The sequence below is a fragment of the Telmatherina bonti genome, assembly GCF_933228915.1.
Source record: "Telmatherina bonti genome assembly, chromosome: 1".
NCBI classification, from domain to species: Eukaryota; Metazoa; Chordata; class Actinopteri; order Atheriniformes; family Telmatherinidae; genus Telmatherina; species Telmatherina bonti.
In genome coordinates, this window is record NC_136619.1 from 33,078,708 (window position 1) to 33,097,176 (window position 18,469).

An 18,469-nucleotide genomic window follows, 5' to 3' on the forward strand; every position below is an offset into this window, starting at 1 on the left:
AAAGAAGAGCATACTGTCAAACAAATAGGTATTGCATTTATTACATGGAATGACAGATGTTTATGAAGATAAAAATGGACACAATGACGTCATTGATTCAGAGCACCTGGTTTCAAATCTGCAACTTTGTGAGTTACATTGATGACTAAATTAAATTCATTTAATGAATTTGACTAAAACAATTGTATCAGGCTAAAAAGCAAACTGTGACCTGATATAGTCTCAGGGTACTCCATGTTCCTCTGGGTTCTGGCTCAGGTCCGCCTCCCCTACAGAGGTTCTGATGTTGTTAGGTCTGGATCAGGTCCGCTTTACCAGAAATGAGCTCTCCCACGTGGCACTGCCACTGACCCGTGTTACTGACTCTGACAGTCCCGCCACAGCAGGCATCTGAGGGCATTCCACACACATGTGGGAGGCACTGCCACACACCCTAATTTAACCCAATTAGAGCTAATCCTCTGCAGAACGAATGGTGGGTGAAGATGCGAGGACAAAGCGGTGAGGGTAGGCAAGAAGAAAGAAGGAGTTAAAGTAGGAGCAAAGAAGCATTTTAGTCCAACAGAAAGAGAAGTGGGGGAGAACGACGCAGATGAAAAAAGAGATACGAAAACAGAAAAAGAGACAGAGACTCTGCGGGGCAGACTTTACCTTGGCACGCCCCAGTGCGGTGGTTTGGTATGAACCCTCTTCGGCAGGGGTGAGGTTGAGCTGGGCACATCTCACAGGGGTGACCCCATGCCCGTCCCACTGTGGCGCAGCACAAAGTTTTTGTGCACACAATGCCCGTGAGCTGGCCTTGACACATCTGGTTATTCACCGAGGCGAAGCACGGCCCAGTGCGGTAGTCTGCAGGGGAAAACCAGAAAGTTGTTTTCTGTTTTCCAAACTGTTTCCTTTTACTTCAAGCTAAAACACAATGCAATAGGTTAGATTCTAATATCTGGTAGCTAGCCAAATATGTAAACAAAAGCAGGAATTATAACCAAAAGCAAAAAAAAAAAGAAACCTTAAGCTTTGGTTCAAAGGACCGGATCTTGGTACGTATTTATATACAGGATACAGGAGCCATACAGAGACAGAAACTCTCAAACTACCTGTTATATTTTTCATGGCAAGTACAAAACCCTTACATTACATGTGATGAAAGTGCTACAATGCTAAAGGTAACACACTCATTAAAGAATGCGCAGTCTGTTCTTAACGTTTTAATCAGCATGACTTTCAGGTGCATTGTGTGAGTAAGTGTGTGCTCGCAGCAGAAATAGCAGAGATAAAGAGAAGGTCTGGAAAACCTTTCAAAGTTGTGTGGGTGGCCACAGAGACTTCACTAAACCCAGACAATGAAAAATCAGTCTGCTGCACGTTATAGGATTACTGCCGTTTAAGTTACCTGTATTGCTTCTATGTGGAGAAATGGCAAATGTATCATGTGAATTGCTGCACGTTATTATTACTTTTTTTTAGTGATATATAATCAGGAAGAATCCATCCTCATCGCTGAGCTGTGCAGAGGCTGGCTGGCAGGGTGTGCCAGTGGAACACAGAAGGTGATTTCCACACAAGCTGCAGCAGCCTGAAATTAAAACTAAATAGCTTTTAACTCATTTTATTGTGCAAAGAAAGTCCCGCCATCAAGACCATTTTCCTCCCATTTTCAACTGCTTTAAACCTGGTTCCCCTGAGGTAACCGCTTGCAAGCATCTAGCCCCCTCTCTTCTTCCCAAACACCACGCCTAATTCCCAAGTGATTCAGTAAAATCACCAAATCTTATCAGGTGAAGGATTACAAGATGGTGAAACACAGATAGAGATGTAAAGAAAGGGAAAGAGAAGGAAAAACACATCACTCCCAAAAGAATCTGGAAGAGGTCCAAAGGCAAAAATCATTTCCACATTTCACAGCAGACAACAGACAGTGAGAGGAAAGAGGGAGACCAGTTCCAACAGTGCAGTCGTTTAAAACAAACGAGACATTGTGCGTTTCCCATGTGGACCTGGGCTCAGCCCAGAGCCGTCACGTGCACCACAGCCTCCACGGTCTCTCTGCCTCTGGCACCAGCACTGTGTGAAACAGAACTGGGTCATCTCTCTTTCTCTTTCCCACTCCCTCCTGCTCAGACTCTACTGGAGACCAAATGCTTTTGATTCTTTGTCAACTTTTCTTTCCAGTAAGAGGTGAAAATTAACTAAGTGCATATAATCCAATACAGTTTTGAGGAACTGGACAGCTTCTACACATCAACATTTAAGTGGGACATATCCCACTTGTAAAGCCTCTACAACTCGATAGCTTCCAGAAAAAAATTACTGAATAAATTCTGGTTACAAGACACATTACCACCGAGGTACTATAGCAATGCAGAAACCAGGAACAATATCTGAAACACCAGATTTAACATTGCAAAATGAAAAAAGAACATTTTGAAATTTCATGAGATGCTTTCTTAAAAACTTTTTGTCCAGGAACAACAACATAACATGACACCAACGCAGCAGTTAGCCAGACTACAATTGTATTTAAGTAAAAAACACAGCCGGCTAGCTTCTGTCTGCAGCCTCCTCTTCAACACAACAATCAACAGTTTACATAGATCAGGCTGCTTCTCACAAGATCTAGTAAAAGTAGCTTCAGGGACAATACAAAACGATGCACATCGGGCGAGACAGAAAACTGAGTAGGTTAAAGATCAGTAGTTCAGGGATACTGTAGGGGAAAAGATAAACGTAGTGTGAGCATAAGTCATAATACTGTTCATCTTTTAACTTGTTAACAAAAAAAGAAATTAAAAATACATGCCACTCATGTAAATACAATATTCACAATATTTTCTTGAAAATTTAGAGTAAAGTAGAAGAAAGGTAGTTGTTCAGTGCATGGAAATACAATCTATTATTCCTTCTTTTTTCACTTTTCAGTGTAACTCTGCATTCTGTGCACGTACACATATGAATACCTATAAATAATACTAGTCATTATGAGAAAGTTAATAGGGTTTTCCTCCCTAAAATAATCAGCATTTGCCAATTCAGTCTTAAAATAAGCTAAAAACATCCAGTATTTGTCACACTAACCAAAATCATGTCTACAATTTACTAGTAACAAGAGATACAGAGACCATTAAAGACACGGTGTGGCCTCCCTTATATGCACATTGAAAGAGTAAGGGTTCACTGACTGATTCCCACACAGAAAGATTTATTTATATCAATAGGAGAGAGAACAAACGGAACTACCACGCCCAAATTGTTAACAAGGTTGAAAAGTTTTAGGTTTGTAGTTAAAATAAACTTTGTCAGCCATGACAAGCATTGTATTCTGGCAAAATCCACTGAAGAATGATGCTGACTATACTTCTTTTCATGAAGGGTTTTGCAGCTACATCCAAGTTTGGGAACTTCTTTTAAAGTTTTTGAATGAAGGGCTTAACTTGAGGTGAAATATTTCATCATCAAGACATCTTCATTTTTTATAAAACAAATAAAGGATCTGCATGACCTCAATAGTAGTTCTTTCAACAAGGATCAGCTTTAAAGTTGTCAACCATTTCCCAAGTATGTTTTATCTAAACAAAGTCTACAATAACAAAATGTCAAATCATCTATACATTCATTTTCTTAACCGCTTGTTCCAATTAAGGGTTGCGGGGAAGTTGATGCCTTTCCTTTGAAATCATTGGAGCAGGGTACACCCTGGACAGGTCACCAGTCCATCACAGGGACAATATAGAGAGACAAGCAACCATTCACGCTCATACTCACTCCTAGAGATACTTCAGAGTAACCAGTCTACCCAACATGCATGTCTTTGAATGGTGGGAAGAAGTCGGAGTACCTGGAAAGAACCCACACACACACACAGGGAGAACATGCAAACTCCACACAGAAAGCCATCGTTCAAACCTGCATGACAAACTATACGTAGAAAAATAATCATAGAAACTATGGAAAGTTTTTATGAGTTTTATTAATGTCAGGATACCACACGTAAACATCTGATCTTTGTGCACGAGAGTAAGACTGAGTTTGGAACGAAGCAAATGGGAGCACCGAACTTTAACAGTCAGCTGAGGTAAACAGGGAGAGGCAAACAGCTGTTGGTGAAAATTGTGTCATTTCATCCGTCATCTTTCTGTGTGCGCCACATCCAGCTGGAGGATCCACCCGTGTCCTGTACATCTGGGAGTAATCGCACGTGTTCACACGCAAACACACTTAAATACACGCACACACATACACACAGCTCTATTTAGCCCAAACCCGGCCAGCTATAAACCCAAAACACACCAAAACATACAGACATGTCGTTTTTGGTTTACTGCTCTACTTTGGGAACAATGTGGGAAGCATGTTCGAGCATCTGCCTGGGAAAACATGAATCCTCATGTCGGCGTAGAGAGTTTGTGTTGATATTGTGACGAGCTGCAGTTACTGGAGAAAAGCCCAATAGGAAGCGGCTCAAAAGAGTTTCCTTGATTGACTCCAGAATATATTTACGCAAAAAAAAAAAAAAAAACAATAAATACTTACATTTTCCACATTATTGCCGATGGTGCGTTTTACCGACATCTTACATCTGACTTTCCAGAAATTATTTGTGACCACGTATCTATGTATGAATGTGCTTGTGTGATTTGTGTTTCCATGGGGTCATATATCTGGGTGGGGTCTTCCCTATTGGCAGATCAGCAGATTTCTTCATTCTCCCATAACTAACAAGTTGAGCGTGCACTCATACACACATAAGACTCACAAACACGCGTTTGTTTATCCATCTACTGAGATTTGGATTGGGATAAAGCGAGGGGCTGATAGAGGAAAGCCAGTGAGCCATTAAGAGACAAGAGAATCCCTCAGCTGACAGACAGACTTCCCTCTGGTGCTCTGGTTGCCCTTTTTTTTTCCTTTTCTTTTTTTTAAATGTTTTTTTGGACTGTGTAGCTCACGTGTTGCCACGTTTTAAGGCCAGCCTTTCACCACCATCCCAAGTGAACTCAGTGGCGTCGTAGCAAAAGCTAGGTTTTATTGCTCTGCAGCTAAATGACTCTACAGCAGGAGGAAAGAGCCCTGAATGCAGGAGCAGCACTCCTGCTGCATTCTCACAAATTCCACATTCCAACCTAAATCACATTTGCAACCAACAAAGAAAACGTTGATGTACCAGTAAGCAGTGCCTGGTGGTAGGACAAACGGTCAACAGATCACCAGTCACTTTAGCAGCACACAACTCTTCAGCAGTGATGTGATCATGCCCTGAGAGCAGCAGAATCCTTCTGCATCCCAGAAAAACCTCCAAGTCCTGAGTGCAACTTCTTCTCCCCAGGTCAGATCACATGTCTGTAGAAAGCTCGTGCTCTTCCTAATATGATAAGATCAAGCCATAATGGGGCACGGTTCTGTAAATTGCATTAAAAGCCAAACAGGGTGTGCAAACACATGTACTTTATGCATGTGCTAGTGTTTATGTGAGCACACAATGACTTTCCCCAGAGAGGTGATGGATTCAAGCCAAGGAAATTCCAGTGAAAGTAACTCACCCCAAAACACCACTGTATCCGTACGCCTACATTCTGTACCGTTCTTAACAGAACCAAATTGAAGTCAAATAAACAACAATATAGAAGGTTTTTAAGTTTGCATTACTTTTCAACCTGGTTATGACATTTTTTGACTGAAAAAGTAAAGCAAGTTATAAACATGTGTAAGCATTTATATGATGCTGCTTCATCAGCCAACTAGGTGCACGGTAGCAGCATTAGTTATCTGATTCTAAAACATGGTTGCAGTGTGCATAAGAAGAAACTGAGGCAGATGCAAGCAGCATAGACTTGATAGCACAATGACACTGTTTGGTTTTTTTTTGTTCTCCAGTCAGAAAAGAAGAAAAAAAACTGCAACAGTTAAAAAAAAAAAAAGCTCATTATCTTAAGGGCTAGAGGACATCTGCATCTACTCAGGATAGATCAGGAACCCAAACAATAACGATATTCAGCCGTATGAAAAAGCAAAATCAGACTCCCAGCACTGACCAGTTTTGTATGACTCACAGAGTTCAATGTGCAATGACACCAACAGACGCCTGACCTCAGTTCGGCACCGTGTTATAATCAATGCGTGGAGATGGAAACCAGCCTGCCAAACACAGCAATTAGTACTCCAGTTTCACTCAAAGACACATATTAATAGAGCAGAAAAAGGCAGTTGACAGTGAGCGGCTTGTTTGCATTCTCCTCACCTTGCATGGCAAATCTGAGTTTTAAAACCAGATGTGGGATTTGAATTACAACCTTTACCACAGCAGAAGGTTTCTGACATTCATTATGCTCTTTGTAAAGTATGAACATCCTGAGGATAATGTGCTGAAAAAATGTTCAATTTGAATTCCTTTACATTTATACACCACCTGGCCGAACATCCACAGGAAAGAGCAAGATACCGCAATGTGTTCCAGCAGATAAGGTACCAAACCATCAGGCAGCCAGATCGTACTTAGTAGCTGCAGGGTTAAAACGCACTCAAGTAAACCAAGGGACAAATCTACAGCCAAACCCAACTGACAGGTTTCTGAAGCATGGCCTTGTTAAAAGGGATGTTACTAATTAAGAGCACTGCTCCCAATCTAAATATTAGTGCTACAAGGGCAACACTTTGACTCTCACAGGTCAAAGCTGCAATAGACACTCAGAAAACACACAAAATACCACCACACGACTGTATATGCAGGATTTTCACTCAAACACTATGCAGATTGCCCTCAGTTTGCATGTGCTTGTATACGTTGGAAACTTTGCTTACATGTGCCAGAGAGCAACCACTGGAGGATGGGAGGTCTTCAGTTAACAAACAGCGCACACTCAGAAAGACATTACACTCCCCAGAGCGCCGTTTCGGAGCAGATGTGGAAAATAATGGTCATCTCTGAGCTCCATCTTGACATGCAAATGTTCCACAACAAACCGCATTCTTACAGCCGGTGGCATGACTAAGCAGTCACATAAAAACAACACACGGAGTCACGTTTTCACCAAAGCAGCACATGCGGATTTGAACTCAAAAGTTAATGTAGAGCACAGAGAGAATCTGTGATGTCATATGTGTGAGGATTTCTCCCGCGAAATGCCGTGTGGCGTTTGTTACCTCTCTCACACTGGGCCCCGGTGAAGCCATATGTGCACACGCATCTGTTTGGAGCCACACACCTTCCTCCGTTGAGACAGCCGTTTTCACAAACCGCTGGGGAAGAAAAGAAAAGAAAAAAAGGGACCATGAGACAGCATGAGGACTGCGCTGTAAGCTACAACACTACCGCGAGATGTTTCCATCTGTTTCTCATGTAACTCTAATAGTTTTTCATTAAAACAAAGGTGCTAATTACAGGGATTTAGGAACTCTGAAGGGGCAGGAAATGACCATAAACATTATGTTCATTATCTTGACCACTTTATTTGTAGGTTAAAGTAGAAATAGAAACAACCAGAGTACTGGAAAATGATCCTCTATAAGCTACAAAGAAATAGACATGTGCACATATAAAACAAATATAGCAAGTCGCCGAGGTTAAGTTTTAATCAGGAAGTTGTTTTGTACAATGTGAAAGAAGTTAAAAAGTGTGTTATTCATAGTTTTCTCAGTCACAGTCACTGTTCTTGAAGATTAGATTTGAGTTCATTTTTGGAGACAACATTACAAATGTACAAGATTCACGAAATCCACCATTTTCAATGCTCTTGTCCCAAAAAAACCCTATTCTTTCATGCTGTATAAATTACAACTAATCGTGTTGCGGTGTAAAAGAGAAGACTGACACTAATGTTACTGGCATCCCGGCAATTTTGTTGTCAGACTTCGCCACGTTCCTGACTTTTACAGCAATCCCATTAAAACAGCAGCTAGCAAGAAAGCTCAAAATCTCTTGAAAGAGAAGTACAAAATCCCCGACAGCGAAATCTCTGCAACAATGTAGGAAAATGTTCTTAATGCATCTACTTTGTTCCAGTAGGTTGCTCCTGTACAATGTGAAGAAGTTTGATGCTTCTAACTTTTCGCTGGACAATCATCATACATGGAAACGCCGCTGTAATCTCAGCTGTGATATTAATTTTAGCTTATTTGGATAAGGATGTGTCAGAGGATCCAACGGTCATAAAATCAGTCCCATAATACTCTGATTGTAACCGAGGGTTGACACAATTTTAATGATATGAAAGGAAAGTAACATGAACGCCAAATGATGATTTTGGCAAAGGCGCTTGACATTAAGCTGTTAAGCTCCACTGCTAAATGTTACAGTGCTGGATGCCACTATAACAGGCCTGTTCAGAATATTTACTGAATGATGGCGACTGTGTGGTCATGAGGTTTGCTTGTTCAGATAAACGAACATTAAAATGAACAAAAACAGCTTGAATTGTTGTTTTACTTCATTTATTCGTTTGCAACCACTGCGGCCACTTGAATGCCTCGGCCCATTTCATGTGAGGTCTTGTGAGATCAAAGTTAGTGTCATGTTTTTGCCACCCTGATCTCCTGGCGCTCATCATTGATTACTCGATCCACCTGCTGGCTTCCTAATTGCCTCTGCTACCTCATTCAGTTCACCTGGTTTCCTTTTCTCTCACTGCCTACTTAAGCTCCCTCCAATCCCTCCTTTTCTGCCAGATAATAATCAGACCTATGTCTAGTTTTGTTCCAGCGTTCTATGGATTGTTCCTCAGTTGCCGACCCTCTGCTTCATGCCCCTGGATTACCCTCCTTGCCTTGCCCTCGACGGACACCGCTACCTTTCGGATCTTCTGGTTACCGACCCTGCCTGTCTTTGGATCTCTGAGCCTTGTCTTTGCCTGGACGAGTATTTTGCCATCCTGTTTACCTCCCAGCTGTTGCCTGGTTTCTTCTGCAGACCATTCCCCCGGACTGATCTTCTGTTCATACTCCTCCACCAATAAACTGGTAATTTGTCCCGAACTCCCTGTGTGTGGCTGAATTACAGATCCTCAGGGTAACTCATTACAAGTTAGTGTTTTTTTGGTTTTTGATTTCTTAAAGACATAGAGAGGAAAAGTAGAAGAAAACAACACACTTGCCTTGGTGGCTTGCGATAAAAAGTGCATATTGCCGAGAGCAGCTACTGAAGACAATTTGACCGATGGTTTGCTCTCCATTTGTGAACAAATTTCTAAACATTTGAACAAAAAAACGAGTCATTTGTAAGTGTTACCTTTGCTACTGAGAACCTTCCTGGCTGGAGTGTAACATAGTAATGGTGTTGTGTTGCTTAGGCACATTTGGTACTGGTTCTTCTTCTTGTTCACTGGTTTGTGAACAAGATCTAATCATATTCTCTGCTGGTCCAAAAGCAGCAATAATGCAAACGCGGCGGAAAAGAGAGGAGGGAGGCGGTGCTTTTCTTCCGGTCAGTCTGAATGATGGTGGATTCAGTAGAGATATGGCATGGTTTTATTTAATAAATAAAGCTAGTGAACGTTGTCGTAGGGCAGTGATAGTCAGTGTTAATGCAACAAGAGCTACACTCAGCAGAGATCACCCCCCCCCAAACAAAGCGTTGCTAGGCAACGTATCCTGCTACTTTGACAAATCAGTAACATTCAGCTTTAGGTTCAGCATTCGAGCTTAAAAAACTTCTTAAATTTTCGGCGCGGAACGCCGACGCGAGGAGGCTTGACGCCCCCTTGCCGCGCCTCCACAAAGACTTTACACGGAAACTTTCCGCTCTTGACGCTCAAAACGCGTTTGGTCTGAGCACACTGTTAGTGTTTTCTGCAGACAAAATGAACTCAGAACTTATCAGAACAGCTAAAGGTGATTAAGAAAATTATTAAAACACTTTTTAATTTCATTCACACCATTAAAAAGTCTCCTGATTAACACTTAACCTTGTTGCCTTGCTATTTTTGTTTCATATGTGCACATGTGTTTTTCTTCGTAGCTTCTAGAGCATCATTGTCAGCACTCTGGCTGTTTTTATTATTAGTTAACATTATCTGTTAAAGGTAAGGTCAGTTGCAGTGATCCTTACGTTGTCCACAGTGGTTTCCCACGTAGCCTTTCTGGCACAAGCAGTTGTCTTCTGCACATGTTCCCCCGTTCATACACCGAATGTTACAGTGCTGGACTGTGGGCACAACAATACAAACACACACACATACACAAGGAGTTGATTTCAGAGTGGTCAAACATATACCATGGATCATATTGACAACATAAACAATTCTCTGTAAAGCGTCAACAGTCAAGCTCAGATGTCATTTCTTAGAAATTTATGGTGTGCAAAAAGATGAGCGCACTGGTTTAAAGTGCTGTAAAAGAGAAACATGGAGGAGATTGTTGACTGTGGACATCTTCCAAAAGACACACACACAACCCACAAGATTGGCTGCTATTTGCAAAAATGTAATTGCAGCATATATCAGTTGCTACAATCTTGGTTAGAGAAGCTTCAAGGGATGTTTTGAGAAGGTTCTCGGGCCTAGTAGCTCTTTGTACCATGCTAGTTAGTGCTCATTACTGGTGATGGAGAGAAGAAAATGTCTCAAAAAACACATTAAGTCACCATGCCTTTTTATAACAAAAACAAATGAAGGATTAAATTTTCTTTTATTTCTATTCTACAGGAAAAATTGGATTACAAGATTGCATATTTCCGTCATCTACCATCTGTACCGCTTGTCATGTGGTATAATGTTTTCCCAAAGATTACAGCCCTTTTATCATAAACGTGAAGACAGGAGTTGGCTTTGGACCAAGCTTTCCAAAAAAAAAACCTTTCAGTTTCAACATACACTCCTATTTGCATTACTCATATTTATCTATTGGCTTCGTGCCAGTTAACCTCTAACCTGTGCGCAATATATAACAAAAAAAACATGTCAGACTTTAAAGGAGTTGGAGAGACATGAGTTGAGAAAGAGGAGGTGCTGAACGACCTGACTTGGATCCACACGATGAGGAAATCTGACCATTAGGACAGGTGCACATGTTGGGTCTGGAGCAGAAACCATCTCCACATGAGCTCCGGCAGATCGCTGCAAATGGGAACATGAGACTCAGTCAGGCAACATAAAAATGTCCACTGCAAACTGTAAGACAAAAGGACATTGCAAAGCTAAACTATTTTGCAAGTCGTTTTTCTTTGCATGTGAAAATGTTGTGCATCTGCTACCTGTCAGTCTATCTCCTCCATGTCTAGAATTTCTGCTCAGAAATTCCTTTGGTGTAACTCAGACCATGAGCTCAACCTCATGTTTAATCCTTATTTTTTTATACCTGAAAAAATACTCAAAAAGAAACTCCAAAAAGGGCTAAATGTTCTTTTTAACCTTCATCGTGTAGTCATTACAGAGCCCTATTGGCACAGGAGCTCAGCTATTTTCTCTTTTAGTTTAGTTGTCATAAATATGTGCCAGTGAGTTTCAGCTGGTGATGTTTTTCCTGCTCATTTGTTCTCTTTCCCACAGACTGCTGTTGGCATGGTCCACTGCCCCCAGTTCCCGTCAGGTAAAGTCCAGCCACTGACCCCTTCTCACTGAACCCCACTGTTAAACAATGTCATTAGAGCTGCGACCGGCATCCAGCCAGCCAGCCAACCAGCCAGGCTACAATCTCACAACTGTACAGCCTTCCTGTCTGATGAGGGCAGAATAAATGCTAAGAATGAGAAAGTCGACCAGACAGAAACAATTTCAGAATAACATAGAAGTGAAGCAAATTCTTGATTTATTCCCAGTATTTTTTTTTTTAGTCATGAAACCAGTTTACCATCACAAGCACTTTAACACCTTAAAACAAATCTGTAGAAATATTTGGTTTTAAACGGAATAAAATCTTATTAATTTAATCAGCTGAAAAGGAGGCATTAAAATGAATTGTACTACAACTACACAGTAAGTATATTCCTTATACCAGTGGTTCCCTAACGGTGTGCCATGAGTTAAGTGCAGGTGTGCCCTGTGATATTGTAACAATTCATTGCAGTTATTTTTATCATAATAGATAATCTATCATATCACTGCCTAGCGAGCATTTAATTAATAATACAGGTGCAAACTACAAAAAAATAAATAAAGAGCTCTACCAATTTGGCTGATAACGTATATGCGCTGGTGGGCATTATATGACTGTGATACATTCATCCTGAAAGCAAAACGAGAGGGAAAATGGAGCGCTTTCTTGTACAGAGCAAACCATCAACCATCCGTGCCGACTCAGAGACAGGTGACAACATTTTATTTGGCATTTGTAAATAATGATGACAGATATTTTACATAATACAAGTGATTACACGTGTTCTTAAGGGGCTTTTTGGCACAGAAAGTGTGCCTTGAGATTTTCACTTGTCACCTGGTGTGCCTTGAGCACAAAAGGTTTGGGAACCACTGCCTTATACAACATATAAACCCAAAATAAAAACTAAGTCAACTCTTCTTTTCCTTTATCCGTCTGGTGAATCAAAGCTAAAGTGGAGCATGAGATCATTACCATTTGTTCTGCCATCATTTACCCAGATGCACTTGCTAAGTACTCCTGTTTTCGATGCAGAATGCTATGAATATGTAAAATAGTTCACTGTTATCACGATAAAATCCCTGACAAGAGTAATAATTTTGTAGCTTCTTGAGCTTTGTGGTTTTGGTGTTTTAGATACTTCATAAATGGAATAAGAAAACAATACACTAGGGGTGGCAAAATCGAATAGAAAAATTGAAAATCAGGATTTTATTTTGCTTTACAATTTTAAAATCGATTTTTTTTTTTTTTTGGAAATCTTTTAACTTGTCTTCTTGGGCAAATATAGCAGCAGAATGATGATCTGGCTTCTGTGTATTTCCCAATTGAAATCAAGGAAAATGACGAGCAAAAAAAGAAAAAAGTTTTATATGTTTTTTTTTACTTTTAATCTACAAAATATAGCAATATCGAAGAATTGTGAGAATCGCAATTGAAATCGAATCGGCACCCAAAAAAATTGTAATCGAATGGAATCGGGACAAAAGCATATCATCACAGCCCTACAATACACACTGGCTCATGTTGTACATGTTCTGTCCATCTGAACCGTAACAGCACTCTGGAAGTGTTGGATTTATTATTCATAAGTCATTATTGTCTCTTACCAAGTTCTCATGGTTCTCCCTGACTGCTGATGTGCTGCTAAACAAAATGAATGGTGTATACGAGATACACTCATGTTGACTTCTTTCCCAGCAAAGTCCAGCATTGCCATAGTGACGTGAGCAAGCATTGCAGTCAAAGCTTTCCTGTCCTGAAAACATAACTTTAAGCATGACTAGACAGGAGAATAATGGAGGTTATACTCACGAACAATGCACTGATTTCCTCCAGTAAGAGTCTTCCAGCCTGGGCAGCAGTATGCATTGTTCCTTGTGCCGCACACATTCGGTCTGCAGAAGGTTTAGCATTACAAGGTCATAATCAACATCACGTCATCAAATTACAAGTTTGATTTACGACTGACTGGTTTGAAGTGAATAAACTAAGCTGCAGTGTGAACATCCACGAAGCAGAGCAGCAGGAGTAGTTGTACTAACCAGAAACAAACCCAGCAGAAGAAAATAAAAACAAATGTTACAGTCATAAACACGGAAAAACACATCTTGAGGAATTACATTTATATCTTTCTGAGTATCTAGACAGACCCTGATAAGTCATGTAAGTTTAATCTTCTCCACGTTCAACATCATTTTGATATTTGCCAAGTTAAACGCAATTAAAGATGCTGTCTCTATGTCCCCTTATGGATTATAAGTCTGCAAAGAGAGCAGAGCCTTCTGACGGGAAAGCTAACAGCTAGTCAGAGTAGGCTTACAGAAAAACTCTGTTTCACATGTTAAACATCTCAAACCTCAGTTTTAGCTCACGCTGTACAGGCAATTTTACATTAGTAAAAATTACAAGGCTCGAATTTCTTTTTCAATTACATAGATTGGGCTGCACGGTGGCGTAGTGGTTCGCACTGTGGCCTCGCAGTAAGAAGGTTGCTGGTTCAATCCTCAACTGGCCTTTTTCTGTGGAATTTGCATGTTCTACCCGTGTATGTGTGGGTTCTCTCCAGGTTCTCCAGCTTCCTCCCACTGTCTAAAGACATGAATGTTAGGTTGGTTACTGTAAATTGCCCTGAGGTGTAAGTGGTTGTTTGTCTCTGTGTTAGCCCTGTGATGGACTGGCAACCCGTCCAGGGTGTACCCTGCCTCTCGCCCAAAGGCTGCTGGGATTAGGACTGGGCGATTAATCGGATTTTAATCTCAATTACAGTCTGGGTTTTCAACGATCATAAAAATAAAAGGGTGCGATTATTTTTCTCTTTGCAGTTTCCTCTCCTGCTGTCTTCAGCTGCTAATCGAGCGTCACTGGCATTGCAGCGCTGTGCTGTAAACTCCTCCCACAGCCGCTTTGGTTTCATTCAGACACTGTTGCCAACTTGGCGAGTTTCTCGCTAAATCTGGCAACTTTTTTTGTTAAAAGCGACTAGCGACAAATTTAGCAACTTTTACTGGAGTTATTAGAGACTTTTCTGGTGTTTTGGCGACTGACTTGAAGGCACATATTGTTCAGTTACTGTAACAAAAGAGCAGCGGGAGTCTCTCCCTGTACGAAAGCACTCGCAATCGGCCAGTCTCAGTCGGCTCCGGCTGCAGGTCAATGTAGAATAACTGCAGTAGGTTGTGGAAGTTCACTACAACATAGTTTATAGCATTGTCAGTGAGAAATGGCTGCATTATTTTCGTATACATAGTTCGGCGAGTTAAACACTATTATATCCCTCCGTTAGGGGGCGTTACCATAGCAACGAGTTAATCAGCTGGTTTAAATGAGCTGTCTTTTAACAGGTGAATGAGAAAAACGCGCTGTAGCCTGACAGCAGTTGTTGGCAAAAAACGTACATTGAGGCCAACATAAAATAGTTCCTATATAAGCGGTCAAAGCGGATTAAACAACTCGGAACCGTGCATTAGACGGTTATAATGCGCGACACGGGGTTGAGAACACCACGACGTGCAGCGTTGTTTAAAAATACTGGATAATTGTGTTAAATAATCGAGATCTCAATTTCAGTCAAAATAATCGTGATTATAATTTTTGTCATAACCGAGCAGCCCTAGCTGGGATAGGGTCCATCTCCCCCGCAGCCCTTCATCGGATTAAGCGGTTTCAGAAAATGAATGAATTGCAAAGATTTTGTCTTCATTCTCAGAATTTTTGAAACTGAGAACATCCCGCTACCTTCTGCAAAAACAAGTATTTTTTTGTACTTCACCTAATCCCGCTTCAAAATGACCCCATAACTCTTTATATTGGTAGAGCTCACATCATTTTAGGGCACTGCTCATCTCCCTCTCAGCTCTATTCCAGTGCCATTTTCTCGCATTATAAAACACAGGGACCCTCTCAAAATGCTAAAATGATGTTTTCTCTGACCCCTGAATGCTGGAAAATCAGTTTTCTGAAGAGATCTTGTGCAAAGGCACAACATTACAGTACAACGTTTGTCATTTACTTTGCCAGAGGTTCTCAGGCTTTTTTTAGCCTATGACCACATGAGCTGTTCAACTGGAGCGATTTTCCATTCTTTTTCACTTCTGAATAAGGAGCACTGTAAAAACGTCTGCAGTGCAAGGTTCAAATTAATCCTCTCTATGGTCCTCTTGTGACCCTCTGGAACCTTGTTTGGACTCTCAGACAATCCTAGAATCTCTTGCTGTCATTGACAGATGACTATGCACCTGCTAACAGAGTTGCTACTTTCCAGCATCTTTCCATAAATCTAACACAACTGTAAGAAATATTTCATCGGGAATTGGACACCTGGGTCATCGTGCCACCTACAAGTCTGACACATGTCTACACCGCTGAACCTTGTGATCAGCCACTTAGCATATGCTGATCCTGAGGTCAGTGTGTGCACGGTACGGCATAACTCAGAGCAGATCCGTGAGGTGAGTGTTTGAAACAGGGGTAAGTCAGCGTGACACAGTGTGCAGCCTGTATGCGCTTCCTGCCTCTGAACCCAGATGTTGCAATAGATTAACATAAAGCATGTCAAATAAAAATGCCTGTGGAGAATGCTCACTGAGCTGACTATGACCTTCATCAGCTGTTTGCTGTCATCACTGGACACAGACATCCATTCTTTTCTTCATAGTTTCCCTTTCTCTCTCCATTTCTTTTCATTCGTTCACATGCCATTTCTCTCTCTCCCTCTCTCTCTGTCTATACACACATAAAAACCTCTCCAGCAGTGACCCACTGTGTACATCTGCAGATGTGATTTATCCACAACTGGGGTGTGGTGCATTTGGCTAAAACGAGGGTTAGGCTGTTAGTCTCTTTCTCCCCTCCTCTGCCACAGCCACACAAGACCAATGGCCTCCTTTGTTTGGATGTAATTTATTATTGCAGTCAGCAGGAATGTGGTATTCTTGCCAGTATTTAATTACTAAACTTTGCTCCAAACTTCCCATCACACACAATGTCACTCATGCGTCTCAGTCAGCCTTATTAAAAGACACACACACACACACGTAGCCTACACGCATATGTATTTTGACCTTCAATGTTCCTGCAGGACCAGAGAACCAAATACACCTGCTCCAAGGCCAAAACATAAAACAACGCTTCAATGTGAGCTTTAAAAGTGATAAAATATGGGAAAATTAAGGAATAACTGGAATTTGGAGGGTAAAAAAAGAAAAGAAATAAGGGCTATTATTGCTACATTACCCTCTGAGGACGTCCGTTCCCCCCCTCCTCTTCGCCCTGTTGGCTCTGGAGTCGGCTTGCCTGGTCACCAGCTCGCTGTCTTCGGTGTGCGCCACCTCTGCAGCGGCTCCAGACGCGGCGAGGAGCGACAGCAAGGCGGACAGAGCCGCGGCCAGCTGCAGCAGCCGTCCCCCACGCTTGCTGTCCCGCATATCCACGCTCAAGTGCACAAAGCCAGAGCTCGATAGGGGAAAAAAAATCTTCCCAAGTTTCCCAGTTGGAACTTTGCAGTCTGGAGTCAGAGCTGAAAAAAAAAACAACAATAACAATTCTTATTTTTAAAAAAAGAGATATAATAACATCTGGAGAGGAAAGGAGGGTACGAGGAATGTTGCGCACAGAATCCTAACAATTCTTCTGCTCTCACTTATCTGGACCAGTAAGTTTTATTAACTTATAAAATCATTCAGTTCACAAACAAAACAAACTTAAAAAAAAAAAAAAAAAAAAAAAAAAAAAAAAAAAAGCACGTAGAGCAAATCGGAAGATTTTAAGCTGCTGATTGATATGAGTCGGTTCTTTACCTTGTCTCCCGAGCAGGAGATTCGCCTGGGACCCGACTGAAGACTGCTTCACTTTTACTTGCAGGTACAGCTGAATAAACGTTTGGAAGCAAAAAAAAAAAAAAAAAAAAAAAAAAAAAAAAAAGTGCGGAGAAGAGGAAAAGTCAGTGAAAGCAGTCGCAGAGCTCCTATAAACAGATGCGCATTGTGGCTTCTGGAGCGGAGCGGTGCGCATCCAGTTGACTTGTTGATTTTGCACAGATAAGTTAGAGGAACTGATGCATTCCAAAGGATGAGAATGACCAAACTCACAGCGTCTCTCCCTTCCTGCACTGCTCTTTCCTCATCCCTGCTCAGCTCAACTTTCCCCGAAACTTTTTTTTTCTTTTGTCCGCTGCTCTCGCGATACAAAAGCTTGAGTTAAAAAATGCACCTAAAAGCCAAAAGCTTTAGTTGTGTTTCTGTCTTTTACTGTTGTGTTCAGCAAAGATGCTCATAAATCAGTTCAGTAAATAAATAAGTAATAATAAGTTAAGACCAGAGTTATGCAACTGCCTTTCATATTGTAGTGGCTGTAATGTACCTTTTTGGTAGTTAAATGCTACTAAAGTCACATAATAACAGATTTTATTATATTATTAAGAGCTCATTTAAGGGCAGTAACTTATAGATTCATTGTTATTGGTAGACAGACTAATTTTGGGGTTGTCAAGTTTGGTCTTGACTGCAAATGTTAGTGTAAACCCCAATCATCACATCTTACTGCACAAGACTGCAAAAGTCAGACATCCTCACTAAAACAGATGCAGAAAAATTCATTCATGCCTTTGTTAATTCCAATACTGCGACTCATTATTAGGCTGGCCCCATAAGTAACCTGAACACTCCAGCTGCTGCACCTGTATTAACAGGAACCAAGAAAAGATCAAATATCTGCTGCAGTGGCTTCCTGTAAAATTCAGAATAGAGTTTAAAACTTTCCATCTAACCTAGAAGCCCCTCACAGCCAGCCACCATCTTATCTTAAAGAGCTCATAGTACCTTTTACCCCTTCAGAACACTGCACTCCCAGAATGAAGACTTATTGGTTCCCAGAGTCTCCAGAAGCAGAATGGGAGGTAGTTCCTTCCTCCATCGGGCTCCTCTCTTGTGGAATCCTCTTCCAGCTTGTG

The 18,469-nt window shown here is 41.2% G+C and overlaps 1 protein-coding gene across 1 annotated transcript in view; it reads right to left on the reverse strand.

The window, feature by feature from the left end:
• fbn1 (fibrillin 1) overlaps window positions 1-16,946 on the reverse strand; it is a gene marked incomplete at its 5' end in the record, with an annotated part of 69,944 nt that extends 52,998 nt beyond the window's left edge. Inside the window, 6 exons of the mRNA XM_079241667.1 lie at window positions 652-849; window positions 7,138-7,233; window positions 10,037-10,132; window positions 10,944-11,042; window positions 13,336-13,418; window positions 16,756-16,946. Of these exons, the coding sequence (XP_079097793.1) occupies window positions 652-849; window positions 7,138-7,233; window positions 10,037-10,132; window positions 10,944-11,042; window positions 13,336-13,418; window positions 16,756-16,946 (763 nt within the window). The remainder of the gene's footprint in view (window positions 1-651; window positions 850-7,137; window positions 7,234-10,036; window positions 10,133-10,943; window positions 11,043-13,335; window positions 13,419-16,755) is intronic.
• Between the last annotated feature and the right edge of the window lie 1,523 nt (window positions 16,947-18,469).